The sequence below is a fragment of the Salvelinus alpinus genome, chromosome 36, assembly GCF_045679555.1.
Source record: "Salvelinus alpinus chromosome 36, SLU_Salpinus.1, whole genome shotgun sequence".
NCBI classification, from domain to species: domain Eukaryota; kingdom Metazoa; phylum Chordata; class Actinopteri; order Salmoniformes; family Salmonidae; genus Salvelinus; species Salvelinus alpinus.
Genome location: NC_092121.1, coordinates 12984850 through 13010950, shown reverse-complemented (window position 1 = coordinate 13010950; position 26101 = coordinate 12984850). Strand labels below are relative to the sequence as shown.

The window sequence follows — 26101 nt, the reverse complement described above, 5'->3', positions numbered from 1 at the left end:
GCACCACTGCACTCATCTGTTGAACCGAGGGGGGTTTAAAAAGAGAGAGGGGGGGAATGGATAGGGATAGAGGATGGAGGCAAGGTAAACAGAAAAGGTTAGACAGGAGGTAAAAATAAATGAGGGGATAAAAAAAAGAAAACAGAATGAGAGAAAGGAAGAGAGATGGGGAAAGATGTAAAGAGAGAGATTTGGAAGGAGAGAGTACAAAAAACATGGGACACAGCCTAGGGAGGAGGGTGTCAGTGACAGAGAGGGGGAGGGGGAGTCAGCAAGAGAGGTGCGCTCATTCGCTCACGAGAGCGAGTGAGAGATAGCGAGAGAGAGAGAGAGCGAGGGAGAGAGCTTGTGAGCATTTAGTCCTGCCAGAGCACAGTAGTGCAACATCAACGGAAGACGGGATAAAGACGCTCTGAGCGAGGGACAAGGAAAACAGAGGAATACACTTCTGATGGAAAAACAAAGAGGGGATGGAATGAAAAAAAGCATCCTACTGCTGTTGGTTATCCTGTTTCATCCCATTTCTGTTGGAGAATTCCATAAGCAAAGAAACAGAGAAAACACATACATGTGATATATATATAAAATTTCTATACATATATATCAAATTATGCCTGTTTTCACAGAAGCTGCTTTTGGGGAAGGACTGTGTTGAGGTCCCTTGCATAACAATTGGAAGACTGCTTTAATGTGCAGCATTTGGTAAAACTGTTGCATATTAATGCTTTTTGCAAATGAGCGTGATAAAAAACCACAAACAACACAAACAGCTTTGCTGCAGTCCCATTTTTGAAGGCTTCTTGAAAACAGGATTTTGCATTGCCTTTTGTTGTCGCCTCTCCAGTTATTTTGCCCTTGGAACAGGCTGGGGAGTTGAGGCTTGGGTGTGTTGAATGCATGGACCGCATTCCACAGGCTCAGTAATACCTTCCTGTATTCCTAGCAGTAACACGGCAGACAGCCTGCTCTTTAGTTGTGTCTGAAAGAGGGAGAGGGTAAGTGAGGAAGACAGAAGAAAGCAGAGAGCAAGAAACAACAAAAAGCAGCAGAGAGGGATTATGGAGTCTTGGTAAAAAAACGAAGACAAGGAAAACAAGGAAGGGACCAAAACAAATAAAGCAACTAACGATCGACCACAGTAAAGAAGTGGGACACTACGCAGAAATGTAATTACACCGCATGTTCGCTCAAAAGTGAGCTTCTCATAAATGTAGACTAGGGAGGACTGGACTAGACTCCACAGGCTGGGGGGATTTTTCAGCACGCTGCCCTTGTCATTCCCCTATCCCCTGCTTGGTAGCACTTGTGGGGTTCTAGTTGTCTGGCAGCAGAGCTGTATTGGTGACCCCATCTTTTTAGAATCCCTCTCAGGTGTGGTGTGGAGCCGATCCGACAGCACCAAGAGAAACCCACAACAACAGAGAGTGACTGGACCCCCATCCCTCTAAACCCATTAAGCCAAACTGACACTGACGGAGTGCTGTCGCCTATGGATTTGAATGTGTGTGTCTGTGTCTGTGAGAGTGTGTGCATGTGTGCGTGAGTGTGAGCGTGTGTGATAAAGGCTGCCTGCCTCAGGTGCTGAGGACTGCTTTTAAATCTGGACTAAATCATAATTTCAGTTTTGATCTCATAGGACAATATTGAAGAACTGCAGGCTGTGCTTTCGCTAGAAGAGGTGGAAACAAAAACCAACATACCTTTTTTTCTGGCATAATATAATATTGAAGACCAATTGTAGAATAACATCTAACTGGAATTGTACATCTGGAAAGGAAAGGAATGAGAGCATCATGTTCCACTTAGCAAAGGGATTAAAAATGGCTACAAGAAAAATAACAAAGAATCAAATGAACATTCAGGTGGAGACCAGGCAGTTGCTAGAGGCAAGATAATCTGAGAGGTGAATATCAACAACTCCCATATTTATAGATTATGACAAGTGGATTATCTAGAAGTTCCAGTGCTTTGCCGTTTCCCCCTCTTCAGCATTGATTAATGCTTGGCAGGGCAATTATCAAAATCTGTGTGTCCCTCTCCTAAATGAAGACGTTTACAGAAAGGAGCTTGGATCCTTGAGGAATCTGCTTTTCCGCTGGCTCTGTTGGGATTCCAAATCTCTCTGGTTTACAGATAACACTTTTCCTATTGGGGGGAGATTTCTTTTAAATGCCACGGGCCAGTTCATTTCTGGGTGACACCTCCTAAACTGGAGGTGCTCCAGATTTCAAATCACATCTGCTATTGACATTTGGCAGAAAAGGGCGGTATTTTTGCAACGCTGCCAGAACTGTGTGTCTGAGTCTGGGACTGAATCACTGGAGACTCATTCGTGAGGAGATTCGAGGTTAGTTTGTTTCACTTACTTGCTCATCCCCCTTCTTGATGGCAATTTATTACTTCACACTGAGCCCCCTGTAACTGAGTGCAGTTATAACTCTCAGCAAGGTAATTGAAAGCTCTTATTCTTTCAGGCAGCTGCTATGAATATAGGCTAATCCATAAGCTCTCAACTCCTTTTCAAATCTCTAGTGTGTGAAATACCTAAAAGGCTATTTTTCCATGTCAGTTTTTTTGGGCCAGTAAGAAGCCTGCGTTTCTGAAGTTGGTGTTTATTGGCCTGCACCAGCTTTGAGACACTTCAGCAACTGAACAGAAGCAGCATCCACAGGTATCAAACATGGCTGCCCATTCTGTGCTCATCTGCCTCGCCTTCAGCTTTCTGCTGGGCTTCACTTCACTGGGCCAGAACACTAGGGAGGCTGGGGCCGATGCCCAGGCCACCAACCAGACGGCAGCCACCTCTGATTCTCCGGAGGCTACGCTGGTCACTCCGGTAGCAGAGGACCAGACCATCCCAATGATAGGCAGCCGCTGCCGGGGCTACTACGACGTCATGGGCCAATGGGACCCACCGTTCAACTGCAACGCGGGCGTCTACCTGTTCTGCTGCGGCTCCTGCTTTTACCGCTTCTGCTGCCAGTTCAAGGTGCACAGCCTGGAGCAGGAGTCCTGCTCCAACTACGACACGCCCGTCTGGGCCAACACCGGCAAGCCGGCGGCCCCCGTCACTGAGGTGCAGGAGGAGCCCGACCGAGACCGCACCCACATGATCGTCTACATCATCTGTGGCGTGGTGGCCATCATGGTGCTGGTGGGCATCTTCACCAAGCTGGGCCTGGAGAAGAGCAGAGGTGGCCAGACAGACATGACCAACTCTAGGTAAGAGAGTAGCAGGGGTCATGGGCCAGTGGGACGGGGTAGCTTGGGGGCAGGGTGGATGTGGTTGTGCTCTTACAAGCGATAATAGGTGTGAACATGGAGTGTTTGCGTAAAGCTATTTATGGAGAGCCCAGACTACGGCTTCTAGTACACTGTGAGGGAATCGGAGCTGTTTTTTTTTGGTGGACTATTGACATGCGCTGGCTGGCGCACTGCCAAGGGCTAATTCTAGTTCAGCGAAAGTGAAGGGAGGGCTGGGTGTGACTGGCCGTACTATTGGTTGTTAAGAATGAGACCACAGGGATGGCGTTAATACAAGGATTACCGGATCTCTCAATTGGGGGGAGGGGGACTTCAACCACACCAGTATTATTATTGAGAGAAAAGAGGGCCCTGTCACACCCTCGCAGGCTCTGTTTTCTCAGAGGAGACAAACTGCAGGGCTGAGGGGGTGAGAGAGAGAGACAGGAGCCTCCAATACCCGAGTCATCTGCTGTATTGATGAGCCCAATGACAAAGGCGGGGGGAATGGAAAGGCAATCCATTGGAGCGCGAGGCTGGGCAGCCATAATTCCCCCTGATTTACCATAGTGCGCAGGGTTTGTTTTTACGAGCCTCGATGAAGGCGTCCTGCCATCCTACAACAGGCGGGGAGTGGGGGGAGGGGGACAGAGAGAGGGGCAGAGGGTGGTATCTTATTGATCAGCAGGGAGAAACCCAATCAGGTCAGTCAGCCAGTTGTCCCAGTCACTGGGCCCATTGATTCACTGAGACCCCAATTTCAAGGTTGTGGACGGCTAACATTGTAGATGCCTGGGGATAGTTTTAATTACGTTACTTGAACAAAAACATACTTTAATAAACTATGACTTTCCAAAGTGTTTTAGCTTTTCCTGAATGAATCTCTTGAGCCGAAGTTGAAGAGAATAGATTGATATGATTTGATATCAGAAAGGGTATGATCACTAGTATGAAGCACAGCCTTTAGATCTGGGATATATTAGAGGGAAGGAGACAGGTGTCGGTGGGAAACTGTCATTCAAGGCCAATCTCTTTAGTTGTGCTGTGAGTGGCTCATCACAGGGGTACTGTATCTGGAATTTGCTTCTCACTCTGTGTGTGTGTGTGGTGCTTGTGTGTGTGCATCCTGCGGTAAAGCTTTCTTACAGTGTAACAGAATATGTCTGGTGTTTTGTTGTGCATTCAAGGAGTAATTGATTTATTCATTCAAAATGCCTTTCAACAGCTGAATGTTATTGAATGCTGTATACTATAGCACAGTATGGATGGAAGTTAGAGTAAGATGAGCACACTTTTTAATAACAGCTTTCTGTTATCAGATATTCTATTGTTGAAAGTGTAGTAAACTACCTGTGAAATTGATAATTCATACTTTCTAAGTTGGACATGTTTCTAAGATAAAAAATGTAAGTGTGATGTACCAGTCAAAAGTTTGGACACACCTACTCATTCAAGGGTTTTTATTTATTTGTACTATTTTCTACATTTTAGAATAATAGTGAAGACATCAAAACTATGAAATAACACATATGGAATCATGTAGTAACAAAAAAGTGTTAAACAAATCAAAATATATTTTATATTTGAGATTCTTCAAAGTAGCCACCCTTTGCCTTGATGACAGCTTTGTACACGCTTGGCATTCTCTCAACCAGCTTCACCTGGAATGCTTTTCCAACAGTCTTGAAGGAGTTCCCACATATGCTGAGCACTTGTTGGCTGCTTTTCCTCCCCTCTGCTGCCCAACTCACCCCAAACCATCTCAATTGGGTTGAGATCGGGTGATTGTGGAGGCCAGGTCATCTGATGCAGCACTCCATCACTCTCCTTCTTGGTCAAATAGCCCTTACACAGCCTGGAGGTGTGTTGGGTCATTGTCCTGTTGAAAAACAAATGATAGTCCCACTAAGCGCAAACCAGATGGGATGGCGTATCGCTGCAGAATGCTGTGATAGCCATGCTGGTTAAGTGTGACTTGAATTCTAAATAAATCATTGACAGTGCCACCAGCAAAGAACCATCACACCACCTCCTCCATGCTTCACGGTGGGAACCACGAATGCGGAGATCCTCGGTTCACCTACTCTGCGTCTCACAAAGACACGGCGGTTGGAAACAAAAATCTCAAATTTGGACTCATCAGACCAATGGACCGATTTCCACTTGTCTAATGTCCATTGCTCATGTTTCTTGGCCCAAGCAAGTCTCTTCTTATTATTGGTGTCCTTTAGTAGTGGTTTCTTTGCAGAAATTCGACCACGAAGCCTGATTCAAGCAGTCTCCTCTGAACAGTTGATGCTGAGATGTGTCTGTTACTTGTACTCTGTGAAGCATGTATTTGGGCTACAGTTTCTAAGGCTTGTAACTCTAGTGAACGTATCCTCTGCAGCAGAGGTAACTCTGGGTCTTCCTTTCCTGTGGCGGTTCTCATGAGAGCCAGATTCATCATAGCCCTTGATGGTTTTTGCGACTCCACTAGAAGAAACTTATCAAAGTTCTTGAAATTTTCCACATTGACTAACATTCATGTCTTAAAGTAATGATGGACTGTTGTTTCTCTTTGCTTATTTGAGCTGTTCTTGCCACAATATGGACTTGGTCTTTTAGCAAATAGGGCTATCTTCTGTATACCAAGCCTACCTTGTCACAACACAACCGATTGGCTCACACGCATTACATAGGAAAGAAATTCCATAAATTAACTTTTACCAAGGCACACCTGTTAATTGAAATGCATTCCAGGTGACTACCTCATGAAGCTGGTTGAGAGAATGCCAAGAGTGTGCAAACTGTCATCAAGGCAAAGGGTGGCTACTTTGAAGAATTTCAAATATGAAATACATTTGGATTTGTTTAAAACGTTTTGGGTTACTACATGATTCCATATGTGTTATTTCATAGTTTTGACGTCTTCCCTATTATTCTACAACGTAGAAAATAGTAAAAATAAAGAAAAATCCTTGAATGAGTAGGTGTGTCGAAACTTTTGACTGATACTGTACTTGTGTGAGATAGTGTTTTTATAGGCCTAGTACTGCTCAGCTTGGGAGAGTTTACCAACACTGTACCACTGCTTGCTTTGATTGCAAGACACATATCCCATCATTCCCTCAGTAGTTCTTTCACCATTTTTATTCAAACCTCTTGCGTTTGAACCGCATCCCAGGCCTCCTTGCTGCTCTGTTCTCCTGCGCCACGGTTCTCCTGCACCACGGTTCTCCTGCACCACGGTTCTCCTGCACCACGGTTCTCCTGCACCACGGTACCCCTGCACCACAGTTCCCCTGCACCAGGGTTCCTGAGCGGGTACATGTGTTTATTTGTTCCCTCATAGCGAGCCTCATAGTCTCTAGCACACATTCAGTGAAATGCTGCACAGAGATATAAAACATGCATCATGTCCTTTAATGCGCTGATTCCGGTTCGGGTAGAGAATTATTAATGTGCCAAGCCAACTTCAACTCAGCTAATCTCGTGCATGGCTTAGTCTGATGTGGATGAGCGGGGAGAGAGTGCTTTGCGTTTCCCTCCAGATTCAGATATCGAACTGGAGGGGATTTATGGCCCACGCCATTAGCTCCTGACGTTTATAGCAGGTTGCTCATGTATGTGCAGCACAGCAGGCTTAGTCCCTCGATGAGGACAAAACATGTCATAGTTTGAAGGGTGAAATATTTCAGCTCTGTCTCAAGCTTTAAGAAATGTAATTTCATGTCCTGTGTGCTTACAAGATGCTTTTACCTACCAGTGAGTGACTCACCTGTTTAAATCCTTCACATAGGCTATTCCATTAATGCGGCTGGATGTTCACCTTGAGCAATTCAGCTGAGGTGTTATCCTCAAGGGCACGGCAGCAGCCTGACCCACCCGGAATCTTAACAGCCAGTACTTAGAATACTATTCTAACAATTCCCACCACTGTTCTTGATCATTCATAGCCAATGGTTGCCTGGCTACCCATCCACATCGCTCTGCCCAACTGATGTTTCTTCTCCACGATGAGTCTGGATTTGCCTCCCTCCCCGACGATTTCTAGAATGCAAACACATTCTGACCGTTTTGATTGGTCCCAGACAACGATGGGTTGGGCCAGAGCCGGCCTACATGATGACATTATCAAATTTGATACTCTGATTGGTCAGACTTGTTAGAGACGATCCAATCGCTGATTAATTTGTTTTGTACAATGCCCCTCATTTTGAAGTCACACAAATGACTTTAGGATGGAGGTTTCAAACTGAATGTATGTAGTGATCGATAGAGCAGTGGAATTCAATTCAGGGTGAGTCATCAGGCAAAACCAATGCCAGCTTTGAAGGACAGAAATAAATATTCAAATATTTGAAAACAGAGAAAAAAATGTGTGGTTGCCTTCACAAAGTAAAAGGGCAACTATTGATGTGAAGTATATTCCTACAGTATAGTCTTTAACAGGAGATTTAACATTATGAATATCGTCACCTCTTTCTCCACAGAGGTCCCTGATGCATATGTAAAACAACTTTCTATGCCCTATTATTTTCCGCTATGCACTTAACACAAAAACCCAAATAAACACTTTGATGCTTTCTCGAACAACAAAATAACCTCCCTCCCGCAGTGCAGAGTCAGACCAAATTCTTTATCTTATGAGCCCCCACATTCGGTGTAGCTGAGCGAAGAAAGAACCAAACTTATTCCAATGAATAATGCATGGGTGCTTGTATGGAGCCATGGTCGTCTGCGGCTGGCCTTGTTGTCCCTTTGGGACTGAGGCCACTGTCCGTCACTTCATGTCAGTCACTGCGCACTGAGTGTACTTTGGTGTTCGATAACGCTCTATTGGAAAATAAGAGACCTTAGACAGTGATTCACTGACAGCCAGGAGCTCGTCTGATTTGTGGATCTACTCAGTGAGCAACAGCAAACCAACAGAGACAGTGAGGGGTTGAAATATTGTTTCCTGGGGACATACACTGCCATCCATATATTGAGGCTTGAAAACAGAAACTCTATAGAGGAATCCATGCGAGGGCAGAGCCATTATGGCTCTGGTGTGAACACTGTACTCAGAGATGCCAACAGGTGAACGACTTAAGGCTTGAGTGCAAAAACTGGTTCCAGTGAGGAGCAGCCATTCACAGCCTTCTATTTACACTCTGTGGACACCCACCCGCTCACACATGCACACATGTGCACACAAACACACGTGTTCATAATAATTGATTCTGTGTGCACTTCACGTAACATTGGCAATGCACCCCTTACAGAAATACACCAGCCGTATACCTATGAAGACATGGTTGCTAACATGTATCAGGGCTCAACACATGTCCTAGAACACCTTCATAATACTGCCTTTTGCCCTTAGAACAGACTCAAGTCGTCAGGGCATGGACTCTACAAGGTGTCGAAAGCGTGCCCATGTTGACTCCAATGCTTCCCACAGTTGTGTCAAGTTGGCTGAATGACCTTTGGGTGGTGGACCATTCTTGATACACAGAGGAAACTGTTGAGCGTGAAAAACCCAGCAGGATTGCAGTTCTTGACACAAACCGGTGTACCTTGTTCTAAGGCACTTAAATATTTTGTCTTTCCCATTCACCTTCTGAATGGAACACATTGAAGTGTATTTAACAAGTGACATCAATAGATAAGTTGTCCGAATGGACAAGTACATTATTTTTTTAGATCAATTAATTATTCCAATCAGAATTGGATAAGAGACCAACATTGGAATAATATTCAAATCTATTATTCATGTTCTAGGGAGTTTTTCCTAGCCACCATGCTTCTACACCTGCATTGCAGTGTCAAATAACACTCATACTTAAGAGCAATATCATTTGGAGAACAAATGTTTCATTTTGGTATTATAAAAAGGTCGGTATCAACATGGAAAAACATTGTTGAAATCTGTAGCATCTCAAGTTGACTACAAAATCCAAAATGCAACGCTCTATGGGATGGCTGGCTAGCAAACATAGCTACACAGAATAATACCAAAGACAATATCAGCATGTAAAGTAGATAGTTAGCTGTAAAGTCACCTAAACAAACTGCACTATACATTTACGAGTCTACAATCTCACCATGTTCAACCTGCAGATCGATGTGCCTCACAGAGTGGAGTCTGACATTTGCAACAGCAGATATACTTTTGAGGAGATGGGAAACCTTGTCCATGCTACTTCAATGGCTTGCACAATGCATTCTGTGTGATTTTGGGACAAGGAGTGCTCTCCCTCAAGGAGTGAATGGGAGTCTATTGGGCACTAGCTCAAAAACCCAATATTAGCACAAATTTTGTCAACAAGAGGTACAACATTACAAATCTTTTCCAATATGTGAGAAAATGAACTTGCTATCTGTAATATCGTATAGCTTTGGAATTGTGACATGATGTACTGTCGGGGAAAATAGGCACGTCGACATGTACACTGGCTTTGAGAAGGGATTGCGTGACGATTAGCTTAGCAACCACGTGACACAGCATGACAACGTGAACGCGATTGGTCGATATTCTGCTGGGTGGGGCGCCATACATTGGATTCCTATCTCCTTTCTATGCAGCCTAGACTAAAAAGGCAGACAATTAGGAAAAATGTGCTTGACCCTAAATTACTCATTTCTCGAGGTAGGAATATTGCAAAAATATGATCAATGGCTTGTTCGAGAGAAGACTTCCTCCCGAGTTATGATATTGGCCAATATTGAAATCTGACATGTATGATAGACGATTTCACGATCTAAAAGTCGTATCCCTATTAACTTCCAGTGTAGTGAGAGCGACTTTATCACAGTGCTATGTCATACCGGACAGATTCCTGCATGCTTCAACGCCAATTCACATGAAAACATGAAATGACCCAGGAAATCGATAGAACATAGCTCAGAGATGAACAAAAACAATATAATATCCAAAATGGGTGAACCTTTCCTTTAAGGGGGGCATTTTCCCCCAAGCTACCCTAACCCACGCTAGTTGATGCATCTTTAGAGCTCCCCTCTTTCTTCATTTCTAATGGATATTTTCATCTCTGTCACATGCGTGTTTTCCTGGTTGCATTTTGGAACATTCACACGTAGCCTAGTCATGTGCTCATTGTTGAGCTTATAAAATGAAGAAATACAACTTTATCAACATTTTAAGCTAAACGGTCTGATCTGTTCATAAGCCTCATTGTTTTTTTACATTTCTTAATGTGCAGTGGTTGTATGACTTTTGGATCTTTCATCCCAAAACTGTCCCAGAGTCTGAACCGTAGACATATTTCTATTGTCCTTAATTTCGAGCCCTGGTTGTAATCGTAATGTTGTAATATTTTATAGGCTTCCAAGTGTGGCCAACCATCCTCCAGGAGAGCCTTAAAGGGGCACTGTTGTATTTTGAGACAGGCTTCAATATGCAAAGAAGCCAATAGCCTACATTTTTGTCTGATTCTCTATGGTAAGGAAGATTGGAATGGATTTTATTTTGTAAAGTGGTTCCTAGCATCATACAAGGATGTAAAATAATTTTTACTTGACCTTTTGAACAATTCAAAACTCTGTCCTACTAAAAAAATGTAATGTTAAGCCCTGATGTATGCACACAAACTCATATGCCTGCACACACACACACACACACACACACACACACACACACACACACACACACACACACACACACACACACACACACACACACACACACACACACACACACACACACACACACACACACACACACACACACACACACACACACACACACACACACACACACACACACTGATAAAACACTTTTGACAGCAGGTGGTCCCTAGGCTTTTCCTTTAGCCTTTTCTGGTATATCACTCCTCACTTCGAATTGTTCACTCCCTTCATCCAATGTCTCTATCCTTTACTCTCGCACCCCTTTCTGGTGTCCCCCTGTGCGCTGTCTGTCGCTCCAGATCAGGTCGGGGGAACGGTCCATAATGCAGTCAGGAGAGATGGGAGAGGCTGCTGCTCCAAAGTGGATTTTGCATTAGGTGTGTCCTGGATACGGTGGAACTGGGACCACCTCCAGGGTGTAGGTAATGAGTGCAGGCAGGGACGCTCAGATGTGCTATGTGCACGGCATTAGTTACAGTCTTTTCCACACATACACACACACGTGAACATACAATACAAACAAAATGTGTTATAGTCCAACAAGACCAAACTCAAAATAATCCACTGTCTGCTAGCACTAATAAGGAGAGTGGTGGCACCTTAATTGAGGAGAACAGGCTTGTGGTAATGACTGGAGTGGAATAGGTGGAATGGTATCATTCCATTTGCTCCGTTCCGGACCTTTATTACGAGCTGTTCTCCTCTCAGCAGCCTCCACTGCTAGACACTGTTAAATGCTCCCAGTTTAACTATACCGAGATTTTATACAGAAACAACCCCAGAACGTTTTATCTTACAACCACACATCCCATGCTTTGTGGGAGTGACATCACTTAGAAGGCCACACCACATCTTTTGTCCATTGTACCCCAGTGCAGAGCCTCAAAGTGAGAGCTGCAGAATACTGAGGACCGCAGCTCAACTGTTGCTGCATTATCCCAAAGCTACCTCTCACACACATTATCCTAACGACAAACTAACACACCATAGATAGACACATACAAGACATGACGTTTACTAAAACTGTACTACAGCGTGGTTTTGACTTGAATTTGAAGGTCAGTAGATAACTCTTGATAGTAGGCTTTTTGTTTATGTAACTAGAGACTAACTGCTAAAATACTGTATTTTTCGTTGTGAGACAAGCCGTTTGAGTAGATGGGACATGTGCATAGTAACACATAACACTACAGTAATAATTCAGTATAGGCTTTGCAAATAGTGAGGACTACAAACTGCCGCAATGTGTGTGTATGTGTGTGTGTGTAGAGAGTGCATATGATTGTGTATACCGGCGGCTGGGACATGCAGTACAGCCCGAGTCCTGTTTACACTCGACTGGGCCGGGTAATGGGCAAGACCAGGGAGGATTGACACAGTGCCCAAGCCACAGTGACAGAACATCAACAGCTAACTTGTAGCGATTTGTTGGAGCGGACTCAGTACCAAGCACTATCGGAGCCTCAGTCTTTATCGGACCAGCAAACCCCAAACCCATCAGTTTACCCTCCCATCCATCCTCAACCCTCTCTCCATCCTCTCAGTAATCACCTAGGCCCTTATCGTTCACACCATCGGCTAGAGCCTAAAAAACACTGCAGACACAAGAAAAAACAAGAGAGAGATGAGTATCAGTGAAACTCTGCTCGGGCCTCGAGGGGGAACCGGGCAAAGCAGCGTGCTTCTTTATTTTCCTTTCATCTATTTCTCCCTCCCTTCCCCTCGTTCCCTCTCGTTCCCTCCGCTCCTCCACTGCTCATTCATCCTGAACTCTTCGGTGGTGTTAGGGACCGCAGTGTGACTGAAGGCCTTTCTAAGACCAAATGCCGTGTAAATGGTTGCAGTGACAGACCCATTAGGGTTAATTTGCTGTGGTGGAGGGAGACCAGAGACTGACTGACCCCACTGCAGGGAATAACGACCCCGGGGTAGGACCGGCCATGGCTAGATCTGTACACTGGTACTGATTTATCTTTTGTCCATTGTACCGTGTTCTCATTTCAAGCTAAATGTACAGAATGAAAGAAGAGCATGGGCTGTAAAACACACATTGAGAAATATTTTCAGAACTGTAAGTGAAGGGCCCTGTTGAAAACCTAAGCACCTCTCTGCTTCCAGTTACATTACATAGCCTAGGCTTCAACAAAATCTCTCTTTCAAGGCCTAAAGCCTCACCTGAATGCGGATGTCCACTCTCAAAAGGCCTTGTAGAGTAGCGCCCGTCTGTCTGGTATAATCACCCCGGCAGTTTCTCACTTTTTTGCTGGAATGCTGCAGTCATTCATCTTGACTGGGCTAGATTTCCCTCACGATCTCACTCCGATGTTTGCTGAGGCTTTGGTGCACTGTGATTGATGGCCAGGCAAACCCATGGCTGGTGCAGACAACCCTGGTTAATCATAGTCTCTCCAGCCGGTCTGGAGACGCTCCCAGAGTCGGCCCCTTGTCACCCAGGGGGCACTTATGTTTGAGGTAGGTTATATCTCTAATATCTCCTATATCAAATGGAGGAGGTCTGGACAATCAAGCATTAGCATGGGGGATCCAAGTGGTTAAAAATAGCATTCAGTTCCATCCAATGGTGTATCTTATGAGATCTGAATGGCGGGCGGAGGCATCTGTTTCTGTGGATTCAGTTTAAAAGGAACTTGATACACTTCTTAGATCCTCAACGTAGTGAAGGGGTCAAAACGCTATCTCTCTGATCTTAATCACTCCTTTCATCTGTTTCAAGGCTCTTAATGACGATTAAGACTTCCTTAGTGTGATAATGATTAAATACACTGTACACCACTGCACCTAAATCCTTAAGCACCTCCTCAATAGTGATGCACGGGTCAACTCAAAACCACAGGGCCCATGGGTTTCAGCAGTGTTCAGGAATGTATTTTTAATCAAGTTTTATATTCTAATACACCTGTAAGATACTTACCAGAAGTACATCCCTTTTCACTTTAATGATTTGTCATTATGATACTAACTCTACTACCTCGACTCTTTTGATTCAAAATACCATGTAAACACTGCCCTTCACACGCCATAAACAATACTGCTTTCCTACTCCGGAAGTGCATTGTACATTGTACACACAGTGGCGTTCAGCAAAAGTGGTACTGTCAATACTGTTACGCATACTAATTACTCTGCGGTCATATCAATGTAGCCAATGACACAGTGTCACAATGACGCAACAGTCAGATCAGTGACAGAGGGTTCCCACACTGATAGCTACTGTATGTGTACGAGTGTGAGAGAGAGAGAGAGAGAGAGAGAGAGAGAGAGAGAGAGAGAGAGAGAGAGAGAGAGAGAGAGAGAGAGAGAGAGACGATATGCCCTTGAGCTAGACACAGGACACAATACAATACTCCCATTGGCCCAATGAAAAATAAGAAGTCAATGAGAAGCGACATGAAAACTAAGATTCTGCATGAGGAGTAGATGACCAAGTACAACTACACCATTGACCCCCCCAACCCCCCCACCCCAACAGCACCATGGCCAACCCCATTGTGCATATGCTTCTGTTTGATCCTTAAATGGAAGAGCGTGTAGAGATACTGTGTTACATAACATGGGACTTGGCTTCAGTGAGAAGAAGAGAGAGAGGACTGGATAGAGAGAGAAGGGAGTAGAACGAGAGAGAGGGAGAGCACCATTGGAGAGATGACAGGACGTAAATAATTTGATTACTCTGTTGCAGGAGAACATGTCAAACTTTGAGGTTTAAAAAGGTTTCTGAAGTTTGTAATTTCCACTTTGAAATTTCAGACTTGATTCTCCCCTTACGAAAAATGTATTAAATTAACCTCTACAAAAATGTCCATTCATTATAATCCACATAATAATTCACATTTCCTGTTACTGCAGGATTGTTTTCCTGCTGTAGCAAACTGGCTCAAATTAAGATCCTACATCTGTATAAGAGATCAAGCCCAGAGGACACCTCCTCCCTCTCCTCCTCCTCCTCTTCCTCTTCCTCTTCCTCTTCCTCCCTCTCTTTGGCAGAGCTAAAGCACATGCTTTTTAATTACCAAAGAGTTGTTGTGTATCTTGTGTCCTTTGCTGCCGGCTCTCAATGTGACTAACCCCCTCCTCTCCCCCATCGCCCTCAACCCCTCCTTCCCTCACCCCCTTTCTACCCAGATCCCCCTTACGTTCACAAGGCATCAGAAGGAATGTGAGTCACCCTGACATGTGTTGGGGGGCATTCGCATTCGGAGCACATAGATCTGCCCTCCGCAGAAAATATAATGATAAACCATGAGGAGGGCTGCTCTGTCTCTGGCAGTGGGAGACTTTTCAAAAAAGCCCTCTGTCTTCCACACCACCCTATTCACACACGTCTGAGAGCCGTCCTCCTCTAGATGCAGCAGCCTTCAATTCAAAAGCAATCCTCGGTTTTTGGCAGGTGCAAAGACTGTACAAGTCTGTACAAAAACAGGAAGTGTCTGTTGTGTGGCTCAACAGACATTATCATTTTCTTCTCTCATCCCAGTGCATTCCATCTGCTCCAAATACCCTCACCACCACAAACATGAACAGACAATACTGTGGCACGTGTAAAAACAACAAGTCCCTTCTTCCCCTCCCATTTTGAGTGGCTCTTTTCCCCCTCTCTTTTCTGATGTAGCGTGTGTCTCTTTGCTTTCTACCAAAACTCTTTCTGACGTCTGCAGCCCTGAAGACCGATGAGTGTATGATGTGCTCACTTAGTTTGACACGGGGGCAAACACAAAAACACGCAGGAAGAAAAACACACTTAACACTAAATCACTGGACAACTTACGTACACAGTCGTCACACGCACATTATTAAAGCACATGCACGCACACACACACACACACACACACACACACCAAAAATACAAATACACCAGGTCTCCTCAGCAAACAGATGGATGCTCTGCATTACAACAGGTCACTAAGCATATGAACTCCTCCCCTGCCAGCAGCACTGTTTTATTTAACCTGTTATGGCTGTAAGCGGAGCCTTGAGTACCCTGGAAAGAGGTGGCCATTTCAAACGGTCTCGTTCTCAATTCTTGCTCGTACAATATGCATATTATTATTAATATTGGATAGAAAACACTCTCTAGTTTCTAAAAACGTTTGAATTATGTCTCTAAGTGAAACAGAACCCTTTTTACAGCTCATTTCCTATCCGGAAGTGAGATTTCCAAAAGCTAAGTCGCTCTTCAAAACCTTGTCTATAAAAGGTCATGTCACTTAGGACTGTAGAAACACGTCATACACCTTCCTCTGGGTCTCATGCGGAAGTGAGAACAGAAAGGAGTTGAATATCTCTTTCAGAGAATGCATACACCCTCTTTGAATGAGACGACCGCCATAATTTATTTTTCCTGAGGCGCAAACTCGGACCAGGACTCTCCACCTGAAAAACGGTCGTTCTCGATGAATATGACATCTGGCTTCGATTTTTTTTGATACATGTCACAATATCATCCTAAAGTATGTTTTTTAAATATAGTTTAATTATATTATATAAATTTATTCGGGATTTTATACGTGATGCGTAGGAAGAATTTTTTTCAAGATGGAGAGGTTAGCACAGGAAGGCCAGTGTGCTTGCCAATTCAAGAGGGAAATAGTTCGTTTTGGATCGAAACAAAGCTGGTTCTGAACAAAAGACCCATTGTACAACATTCTGAATGAAGATCAACAAAGATAAGAACCCAATTTGGGATGCTATTTCATATATATCTGTCGAACTGTGCTATGCTACCGTTTGCCTTGAGTCAATGCTGTTGCTATGTTTGCTATTGTAGTAAGCTAATATGACGATATATTGTGTTTTCGCTGTAAAACACTTAAAGAATCGGAAATATTGTCTGTATTCACTAGCTGTATTCACTTTCATTAGCTATCCACCTGAAATGTTTTATGATGAGTAATTAGTAGTTGACGTTGGTGTCTGTATTTACTCTGGCTACTCCCGTGCTATTTCTGACTGTAGCTATAATGGTAGCTATGATGGTAGCAGTAATGTAAAACTGATTTATAGCTGAAATATGCACATTTTTCGAACAAAACATAGATTTATTGTGTAACATGTTATAGGACTGTCATCTGAGGTAGTTTTTTCTAGGTTATTTAGGTTAGTTCTAGGTTAGTTAGGTTGGCTTTGTGCATGCTACCGGTGCTGTGAAAAATGTCTGTCTCTCTTTTTGTATTTGGTGGTGAGCTAACATGAATATATGTGGTGTTTTCGCTGTAAAACATTTAAAGAATCTGAAATATTGTCTGTATTCACAAGATCTTTGTCTTTCATTTGCTATCCACCATATATTTTTCTGAAATGTTTTCTGATGTGTAATTAGGTAGTTGAAGTTGGTGTCTGTATTTACTCTGGCTACTCCCGTGCTATTTCTGACTGTAGCTTTGATGGTAGCATGAATGTAAAACTGATTTATAGCTCAAATATGCACATTTTTTGAACAAAACATAGATTTATTGTGTAACATGTTATAGGACTGTCATCTGAGGTAGTTTTTTCTAGGTTATTTAGGTTAGTTCTAGGTTAGTTAGGTTGGCTTTGTGCATGCTACCGGTGCTATGAAAAATGTCTGTCCTCTTTTGTATTTGGTGGTGAGCTAACATAAATATACGTGGTGTTTTTGCTGTAATACATTTAAAAAATCGGACATGTTGGCTAGATTCACAAGATCTTTATCTTTCAAATGGTGTATTGGACTTTTTTTAATTTAAAAAATATATATTTAAAAAAAATAGATTTTGAATTTCGCGCCCTGCACTTTGAGCTGGATGTTGTCATAGGTGTACCGACCTCGGGCTTGCAGCCTTAACAGGTTTTAACCACTGCTCTAAACGTGATCCCTCGCTCCGTGTGACGCAGAGCAATTGACAATTGTGTATGTGCTGTCTGGGCCGCCGTGACATGCTGGGCTGGCCACCTCTTTATGAGCTTGGGGACCGTTGGTCCAAATGACTCTGTCTGGCTTGGCTGGACTGGCCTCGGCCCAGTTTGGTTTAGCTGTCTGTAAGTGTGTTTCTGTTTGGTTGAATATTTGGGTGTGGGTGTGAGAGGATGTGTGAGCTGACCCTGGCTACGCAGAGATGTGTTTGGGTAAACAGTGGGACAGCCCTGCGAGAAGACCGCATAAAGGAGTATTGATTGTGAGTGGGAGATGTCAGCATGCTCCTGGAGGGACAAGCCATAAATCCCCTTAATGACGGGATACATTATCAACAGCTTAGCAGGTGGGACAGTCATCACTTAGAGGAAGAGAGGCAGAGAGAAAGGAAGGAGAGAGAAAGATAAGAAATGAAAGAACGAGGGATAATATGAAAGAGATGGAGTGAGAAAGAGAGGGACAAGGAGATGAAAAGGGAATGGCAGAGAGAGAGAGAGGAGAGAGAGAGAGAGCGCACGTGAGAGAGAGGTAGATATAGAGGAGGGGGTGTGCTCTGGGATATTTGACACAAACAGACAGAGTGAGTGGGGGAGTATGGTAAAGCTGGTTCAGCCCCATTAGCAGGATAGTGCATATATTAGCATTTTAAGGCACTAACGTGATTGATTTATGATCTCCTGGCTGTGAGTGGCCATGCCTGCCATAGAACAAAATGTACCGGCTGCCTTCACACATCTTGACTTTAAGCGTTGTTTGTTAAATGTATGTTTTACAGTATACAGTAGATGCCAGTACACAAAATATGTGCGCAAAATGTAGGAATGCAGGTACGCGTATGTCTAACTCTTTAGAGATGCTACAGTTTGCCTCCACATCTGTCTAAAACTATGTCTCTGTGTGCCTCTGTAGAAATGGACAACCTTTTAAGCCAGTGTATGTTTCTGTGTGTAAAAGGCCAAATCTGTGAGTGTGTGTTTGTCTGTGAGTGAGATTTGCCCAAGAATGTCCTGTGTGTGTGTGTGTGTGTGAATCAGAGGCCAGTTTGTCATGTTGCTGCTCCAGAGCCCTGATCCAAGCTGACAGGTGAAGCTGAGCGCAGCTAAACAGCAAACGTAACAGGGAAGGAGGGAGAGAGAGAGCATGAGAAAGGGAGAGAGAGGGAGGGTCTGTGGGAAAGTGGAGATTAACTATAGAAGGAGATAGAGGTTAATTGGCATTTTATCAGAGGTTACTGGTGGATGTTAATTTTTCATGGCTACATTTTCTCTCCTGTGGCGTTCTGTTATTGTCTCTTTAAACTCATTTGTCAAGGCATGAATATTATTGCCATACCAATCAGTCACTATGAGGGGAATGGAGTCACACAGAGGACGGATACTCAATTTAATTGCTGAATGACTGTAGCATACCGATACAGTCAGTGAACATAGCTCAAGGACTGCATGGAAGACGAGAGAGAGAGAGAGAGAGAGAGAGAGAGAGAGAGAGAGAGAGAGAGAGAGAGAGAGAGAGAGAGAGAGAGAGAGAGAGAGAGAGAGAGAGAGAGAGAGAGAGAGAGAGAGAGAGAGAGAGAGAGAGAGAGAGAGAGAGAGAGAGAGAGAGAGAGAGAGAGAGAGAGAGAGAGAGAGAGAGAGAGAGAGAGAGAGAGAGAGAGAGAGAGAGAGAGAGAGAGAGAGAGAGAGAGAGAGAGAGAGAGAGAGAGAGAGAGAGAGAGAGAGAGAGAGAGAGAGAGAGAGAGAGAGAGAGAGAGAGAGAGAGAGAGAGAGAGAGAGAGAGAGAGAATTGATGTGACCCATCCAGTAGATACACATTCACTCATGTAGAAAGAGTAGTACAGATAAGGCATGTTTTTGCTATTAGGAAAAATGAGAAGCAACAATTTGATGTGAGTGAAATATGCAATAGGATATTGTCCTGCATTGTCAGAGTATGCTTACACTACTTCTCCCCCTCATATTGGTATTTGGGTGGGTGTATTTAAATAAACATTGTGACATTCTGTATTGGAATACTTTGATCTTATGTATTGTGAGCGGTATACCCATCTGTGTGTGTGCAAGCTATGAACTTATGTAGAGTGACGTGTGTGTACGCATTAATGACTTCATAGGTCTACGGCTGGTGTATTTTTGTAAGTGGTACATTGCCGATGTTTGTGTGAAGTGCACACAGAATCAATGATTATGAACACGTGCGTTTGTGTGTGCATGTGTGAGCAGGTGGGTGTCCACAGAAGGTAAATAGAAGATTGTGCATGACTGCTCCACACTGGAACCATTATGGATTTGCACCTGCGTCCATGCTTAAACCCAGTTTCTGCATTGAGGCCTTAAAAGTCATTAATCTGTTTGCATCTCTGAGTACAGTTTTTTTTTAATATAAAAAAACAACATTATTTCACCTTTATTTAACCAGGTAGGCTAGTTGAGAACAAGTTCTCATTTGCAACTGTGACCTGGCCAAGATAAAGCAAAGCAGTTCGACACATACAACAACACAGAGTTACACATGGAATAAACAAACATACAGTCACTAGTACAGTAGAAAAAGTCTATATACAGCACGTGCAAATGAGGTAGGATAAGGGAGGTAAGGCAATAAATAGGCCATGGTGGCGAAGTAATTACAATATAGCAATTAAAACACTGGAATGGTAGATTTGCAGAAGATGAATGTGCAAGTAGAGATACTGGTGTGCAAAGGAGCAAGATAAATAAATAAATACTGTATGGGGATGAGGTAGTCGGATGGGCTATGTACAGGTGCAGCGATCTGTGAGCTGCTCTGACAGCTGGTGCTTAAAGCTAGTGAGGGAGATATGAGTCTCCAGCTTCAGTGATTTTTGCAGTCCGTTCCAGTCATTGGCAGCAGAGAACTGGAAGGAAAGGCGGCCAAATGAAGAATTGGCTTTGGGGGTGACCAGTGAGATATACCTGCTGGAGCGCGTGCTACGGGTGGGTGCTGCTATGGTGACCAGTGAGCTGAGATAAGGCGGAGCTTTACCTAGCAGAGACTTGTAGATGACCTGGAGCCAGTGGGTTTGGCGACGAGTATGAGGCGAGGGCCAGCCAACGAGAGCGTACAGGTCGCAGTGGTGGGTAGTATATGGGGCTTTGGTGACAAAACGGATGGCAATGTGATAGACTGCATCCAATTTGTTGAGTAGAGTGTTGGAGGCTATTTTGTAAATGACATCGCCGAAGTCGAGGATCGGTAGGATGGTCAGTTTTACGAGGGTATGTTTGGCAGCATGAGTGAAGGATGCTTTGTTGCGAAATAGGAAGCCGATTCTAGATTTAATTTTGGATTGGAGATGCTTAATGTGAGTCTGGAAGGAGAGTTTACAGTCAAACTAGACACCTAGGTATTTGTAGTTGTCCACATATTCTAAGTCAGAACCGTCCAGAGTAGTGATGCTGGACGGGTGGGCAGGTGTGGGCAGCGATCGGTTGAAGAGCATGCATTTAGTTTGACTTGCATTTAAGAGCAGTTGGAGGCCACGGAAGGAGAGTTGTATGGCATTGAGGCTCGTCTGGAGGTTAGTTAACACAGTGTCCACATCAGAGCCATAATGGCTGTGCCCTCGCATGGATTCCTCTGTACAGTTTCTGTATTAAAGCCTCAAAAGATGGATGGCAGTGTATGCCCCCAGGAAACAATATTTCAACCCCTCACTGTCTCTGTTGGTTTGCTGTTGCTCACTGAGTAGATCCACAAATCAGACGAGCTCCTGGCTGTCAGTGAATCACTGTCTAAGGTCTCTTATTTTCCAATAGAGCGTTATCGAACACCAAAGTACACTCAGTGCGCAGTGACTGACATGAAGTGACGGACAGTGGCCTCAGTCCCACATGGCCAGCCGCAGACGACGCATGGCTCCATTCAAGCCCCCATGCATTAATAATGGCGGAAAGTTGGAGTCATCCTTCACTCAGCTAGGCTGAATGTGTGGGCTCATAAGATACATCATTTGATTTCACTCTGCACTGCGGGGAGGAGATTATTTTCTTGCTCGTGAAAAGCATTGAAGTGTTTATTTTGGCTTTTGGGTAAAGTGCTTAGAGGAAAGTGTACTCATATGGGTGGGTGTATTTGAATAAACATTGTGACATTCTGTATTCTGAGAGTATCCTCACTCTGTACATGCATTGGAATACTTTGATCTTATGTATTGGGAGCGGTATACCCATCTGTGTGTGTGTGTGCAAGCTATGAGCTTATGTAGAGTGACCTGTGTGTGTGTGTGTGTGTGTGTGTGTGTGTGTGGTGTGTGTGTGTGTGTGTGTGTGTGTGTGTGTGTGTGTGTGTGTGTGTGCAAGCTATGAGCTTATGTAGAGTGACCTGTGTGTGTGCGTGTGTGTGCAAGCTATGAGCTTATGTAGAGTGACCTGTGTGTGTGTGTGTGCGTGCGTGCGCGTGTGTGTGTGTTTTCCTACATTATTAGGACCACAATGTCCTGACAAGTCACCAGAATGTCCTGACAATCGGCTTTAAATGGGCTTTACGAAATAGGGATGGACCAGGCGGGCCGGACACAGGGAACGGGAAACAGCCACAGCACTCAACAGAGCAAATGGCCACTATGCCATGTGTCCCTGCGGTCAAAAACAGGTCCGTTAGCCTCGACCGCTAACATGCCGGAAGGCTATTACAGGGCCATTACATTGATATGGCGAATGGAACGATGTCATTGTTAAGTCATCGAAACCCTGAGCCCCGTGGCAGGCATTAGCCAGCAGCATACCACCCTGCATACCACTGCTGGCTTGCTTCTGAAGCTAAGCAGGGTTGGTCCTGGTCAGTCCCTGGATGGGAGACCAGGTGCTGCTGGAAGTGGTGTTGGAGGGCCAGTAGGAGGCACTCTTTCCTCTGGTCTAAACAAAAGATCCCAATGCCCCAGGGCAGTGATTGGGGACACTGCTCTGTGTAGGGTGCCGTCTTTCGGATGGGACGTTAAACGGGTGTCCTGACTCTCTGAGGTCATTAAATATCCCATGGCACTTATCGTAAGAGTAGGGGTGTTAACCCCGGTGTCCTGGCTAAATTCCCAATCTGGCCCTTAACCATCACGGTCACCTAATAATCCCCAGTTTACAATTGGCTCATTCATCCCCCTCCTCTCCCCTGTAACTATTCCCCAGGTCGTTGCTGCAAATGAGAATGTGTTCTCAGTCAACTTACCTGGTAAAATAACGGTGAAAAAAAAAGAAAAGAAAAAAAAGGTCGGTAATATACAGTGACATCTTACATATGACACGGCCAGTATGGGACTGGAACAGTTCCATAGGAAAATGTCAGGGCATTGATTGCTTGTCCATACAGTGGAGAGGGATGGCCTGTGTGTGATAGAGCTGATGATGGGTCATGAAGCGATAAGGCCATGTGCTGGGGCAGGTTGTCATGGGGATGATGGTCAGACGATGGCCAGTCTGTGTCGTCACTTAGATAGAGACAGTATTAGGGCCATGTGGACCTTAGTGTGTCCTCATGGGATGACTGTATCCCTGGGAGAGGGTCTGTGTGTCCTAAAGACCCAACATTCATTTGAGTAGGAGTCAGGGGTTGAAATGAATTATCTCCCATTAGGGTTGAATGGCAGGAACCCGGTTACCACGATTTACTGCCCAAAACCACTCCCTTTTCCTGGGATAAATAACTGCGAGAAACAGGTAAATTATAATAAATTATTTTTATGAAAAGCATGCGTGAAATGGAACTTAAATTATATGCAATGTCTAAATCTGGCTTCTCTACGGCCTCTGCATGATGAATCATCCCCGCACAGGGTTGGGACAGCACATCTCAGTATTGAGCACAGTTCACAATGTAGACCTAGCATCTAATCATGGTCACTTTTTTTCTTGTGACAGGTAGGCCTTCATTTGCTGCAGCATAGTCTATGCTACAGTAGTATAAAAACTGAATACGTGTCTAATTTACCCATCTCTAGCTTGCTTTACTGTATTTTTTACTATACCTTATTTTTTTACTGTAAAGATTTAAAAAAAAATGTTTTGCAGCTGCAGAGTTTTAAAACACTCAAATATCGTTGCTTTTTAAATCAGTGTACATGCGAGCACTCTCTCGCATTCTCTCTCCATCAACTCCATTCAAATTGCATCCAAAATAGATAATCCTGTTGTAGATTGATATATAGCCCTATATATAGATGTCCTAGCCTACCTCTTTCAGGTAATACATTCAATGCAGCATTAGCCTTCCATTTAGCTAATTAATGATGGGTTATGCATAATAAGCTTCTAACTTATAGCCTCTTTCTCTTGCACAATACACACACACCTGAACTCCGCTGGCCTGTCTCCTTAAAAAAAACACTCCATAGCTCTTGGAGTCCCATCCAGGAAAAGCTACACTAGAAGAGCTTGCTGGACATTATTTTATTTTTTTGCATTTCTTATACCAATAGACTATTCGAAGTTCTTGTTAGCTGAATGTTAAATACACTAGCCAATAGAATTCATGGATAGTTTGAAAGAAGAGCGATCGAGCGATGGCAGTAGGCTATAGCAGTTATTTATTCAGACCCATAAACATTCAATCTTTGTGAATAGAAGTGAAAGCCTTCTGCATTTAATTCTAGTCCCATACTATTCAAGCACGTCATTAGAATGATGACGATAAGGACAACAAAACATATTCCATTTAACTGTTGAAAGCGATGAAGGAATGATGTAACAATAGAGAGAGAAAGAGGAAGTAGGATAATAACATTAGGGGAAATATTATGAATGGTATATATGCGTCAGCCTACTAATTATACAAATAGGCCCTATTATATTTAGACATTTAAATCATTTTCACTAGCCTATAATTGTAACTTTGTAGGCCAGATGTGCTGCACCAGAATTGCATGTTCTCTCCCTGCTTTATCATGGTTTGAATGATGTGTGTAATTCCAGTCCATATAATACAGTATAATAAAATACAGTACAGTAATACAGTTCACACTCAAAAAGATTAGCTACTGGAGCTAGTTTAATGTATTTACCCAAGAGAGCATACAGCCATCTATGGGCTTTTACGTTTTTTTGTCGTGCATAATGAGCAGTAGTCTATATCATATAAGCCTATGTATTGGTTAACGGCACATTTATTTTGGGCTCATTAAATGTCGTTAATGTAGTGCTCATTAAATTCATTTAATGTATGGCTCATCAGGCTCAGGTAGAATCAGGCTTGAATTTTCTATCAAACTAATCAAACCCAGACATAGGCCTATTTATATGCTTTATAATGCTTTTGAATAACACCGGGTTACCCGGGAGAAAAGTGATTTATTCCCGGAATGGAACATTGGTAAAATACAGGGAAAATATTCAACCCTAGCTCCCATGACATCTTTGCCCAAAGCCTAGCTTGACCTAAGAGGTGCTCCTCCAGAGTCCAGCCAATCCAACTGTTGAATGTGAATGAGGTGCTGGAATTACTTTTCATCCAAGGAATGATGAAGGGTGTAACAAATGGTGTTTGTGTGTGTTGTGGAGAACTATACCCATTTCACATACAGCGCACACACACACACAACTCCTCAGAAGGGAACTAGGCCACTGCAGACAGCACAGTAATGCCCCCCCACCCAAATACAAACATAAACATATCCTGGCATAGTCACACAGCCATGCTAAGAGGCACTATTTGGCAGCTGTCGCGTCCAATACCAAAGTAGGGGAGACAGTGGCAGGCAGCTGCAGGCACTAACAGTGCTGGGGCTCACTATTTGGCAGTGGTAGCTACAGCGTCAGCCTCCCTGGGTGAGAGGGTACTTGGCTCTGAGCACCGGGGGCGGGAGACTCAGTACCCAAAACATAGGGTGTCAATTCTGCTACTACATCCCTCCCTTAGCGAGCACCAGGGAGACACAGCCTGAATTATTGATCAAGGGAGACAGGGTTTAGGGAGAGCTGTTGGTTCCTTCAGCCTAGAACACCAAGACAAAGAAAGAGCAGAGCTACAGATGAGGAATGTGTACAAAATGACTAAACTTTCACGCCTGGTGAGTGAAGCTGGCTGTTGGGCGCTATGATGGCACTTCAAATCAAATCAAATCGCTTAGGGAGTGAAATAATGTGAACCAAGCCATTGTCGCACCATGCAGTCCAGAATGAGTTTTCTGCGCTGGAGGGTTTATTTTATCTTTTTGTTTGGGAAACTTTTCTGGTAGCTCAAGTTCCCACCCACACTTAGCCTCGGCAGCACACCCTCAGTGGGATTTGGGGGTGACTCGGTGGGGTGTCCTCATAATAACCCCAGGGGACTGAACACGAGGTGGGGTGCCACAGATAAAACCCCACGTAGAAATAAGACAAAGTGTATTAACAAACACTATAG

The 26101-nt window shown here is 43.9% G+C and overlaps 1 protein-coding gene across 3 annotated transcripts in view; it reads left to right on the top strand.

Annotated features, from left to right (window-relative positions):
• Positions 1 to 245: 245 nt before the first annotated feature.
• LOC139565343 (protein shisa-8) overlaps positions 246 to 26101 on the top strand; it is an 87509-nt gene continuing 61653 nt past the window's right edge. Inside the window, exon 1 of one of the 3 annotated variants that reach the window (XM_071385577.1) lies at positions 246 to 3222. In XM_071385577.1, coding sequence (XP_071241678.1) covers positions 2681 to 3222 — 542 coding nt within the window. In that variant the 5' untranslated portion in view covers positions 246 to 2680. The remainder of the gene's footprint in view (positions 3223 to 26101) is intronic. The other 2 variants (XM_071385575.1, XM_071385576.1) reach the window with 2 other exon arrangements.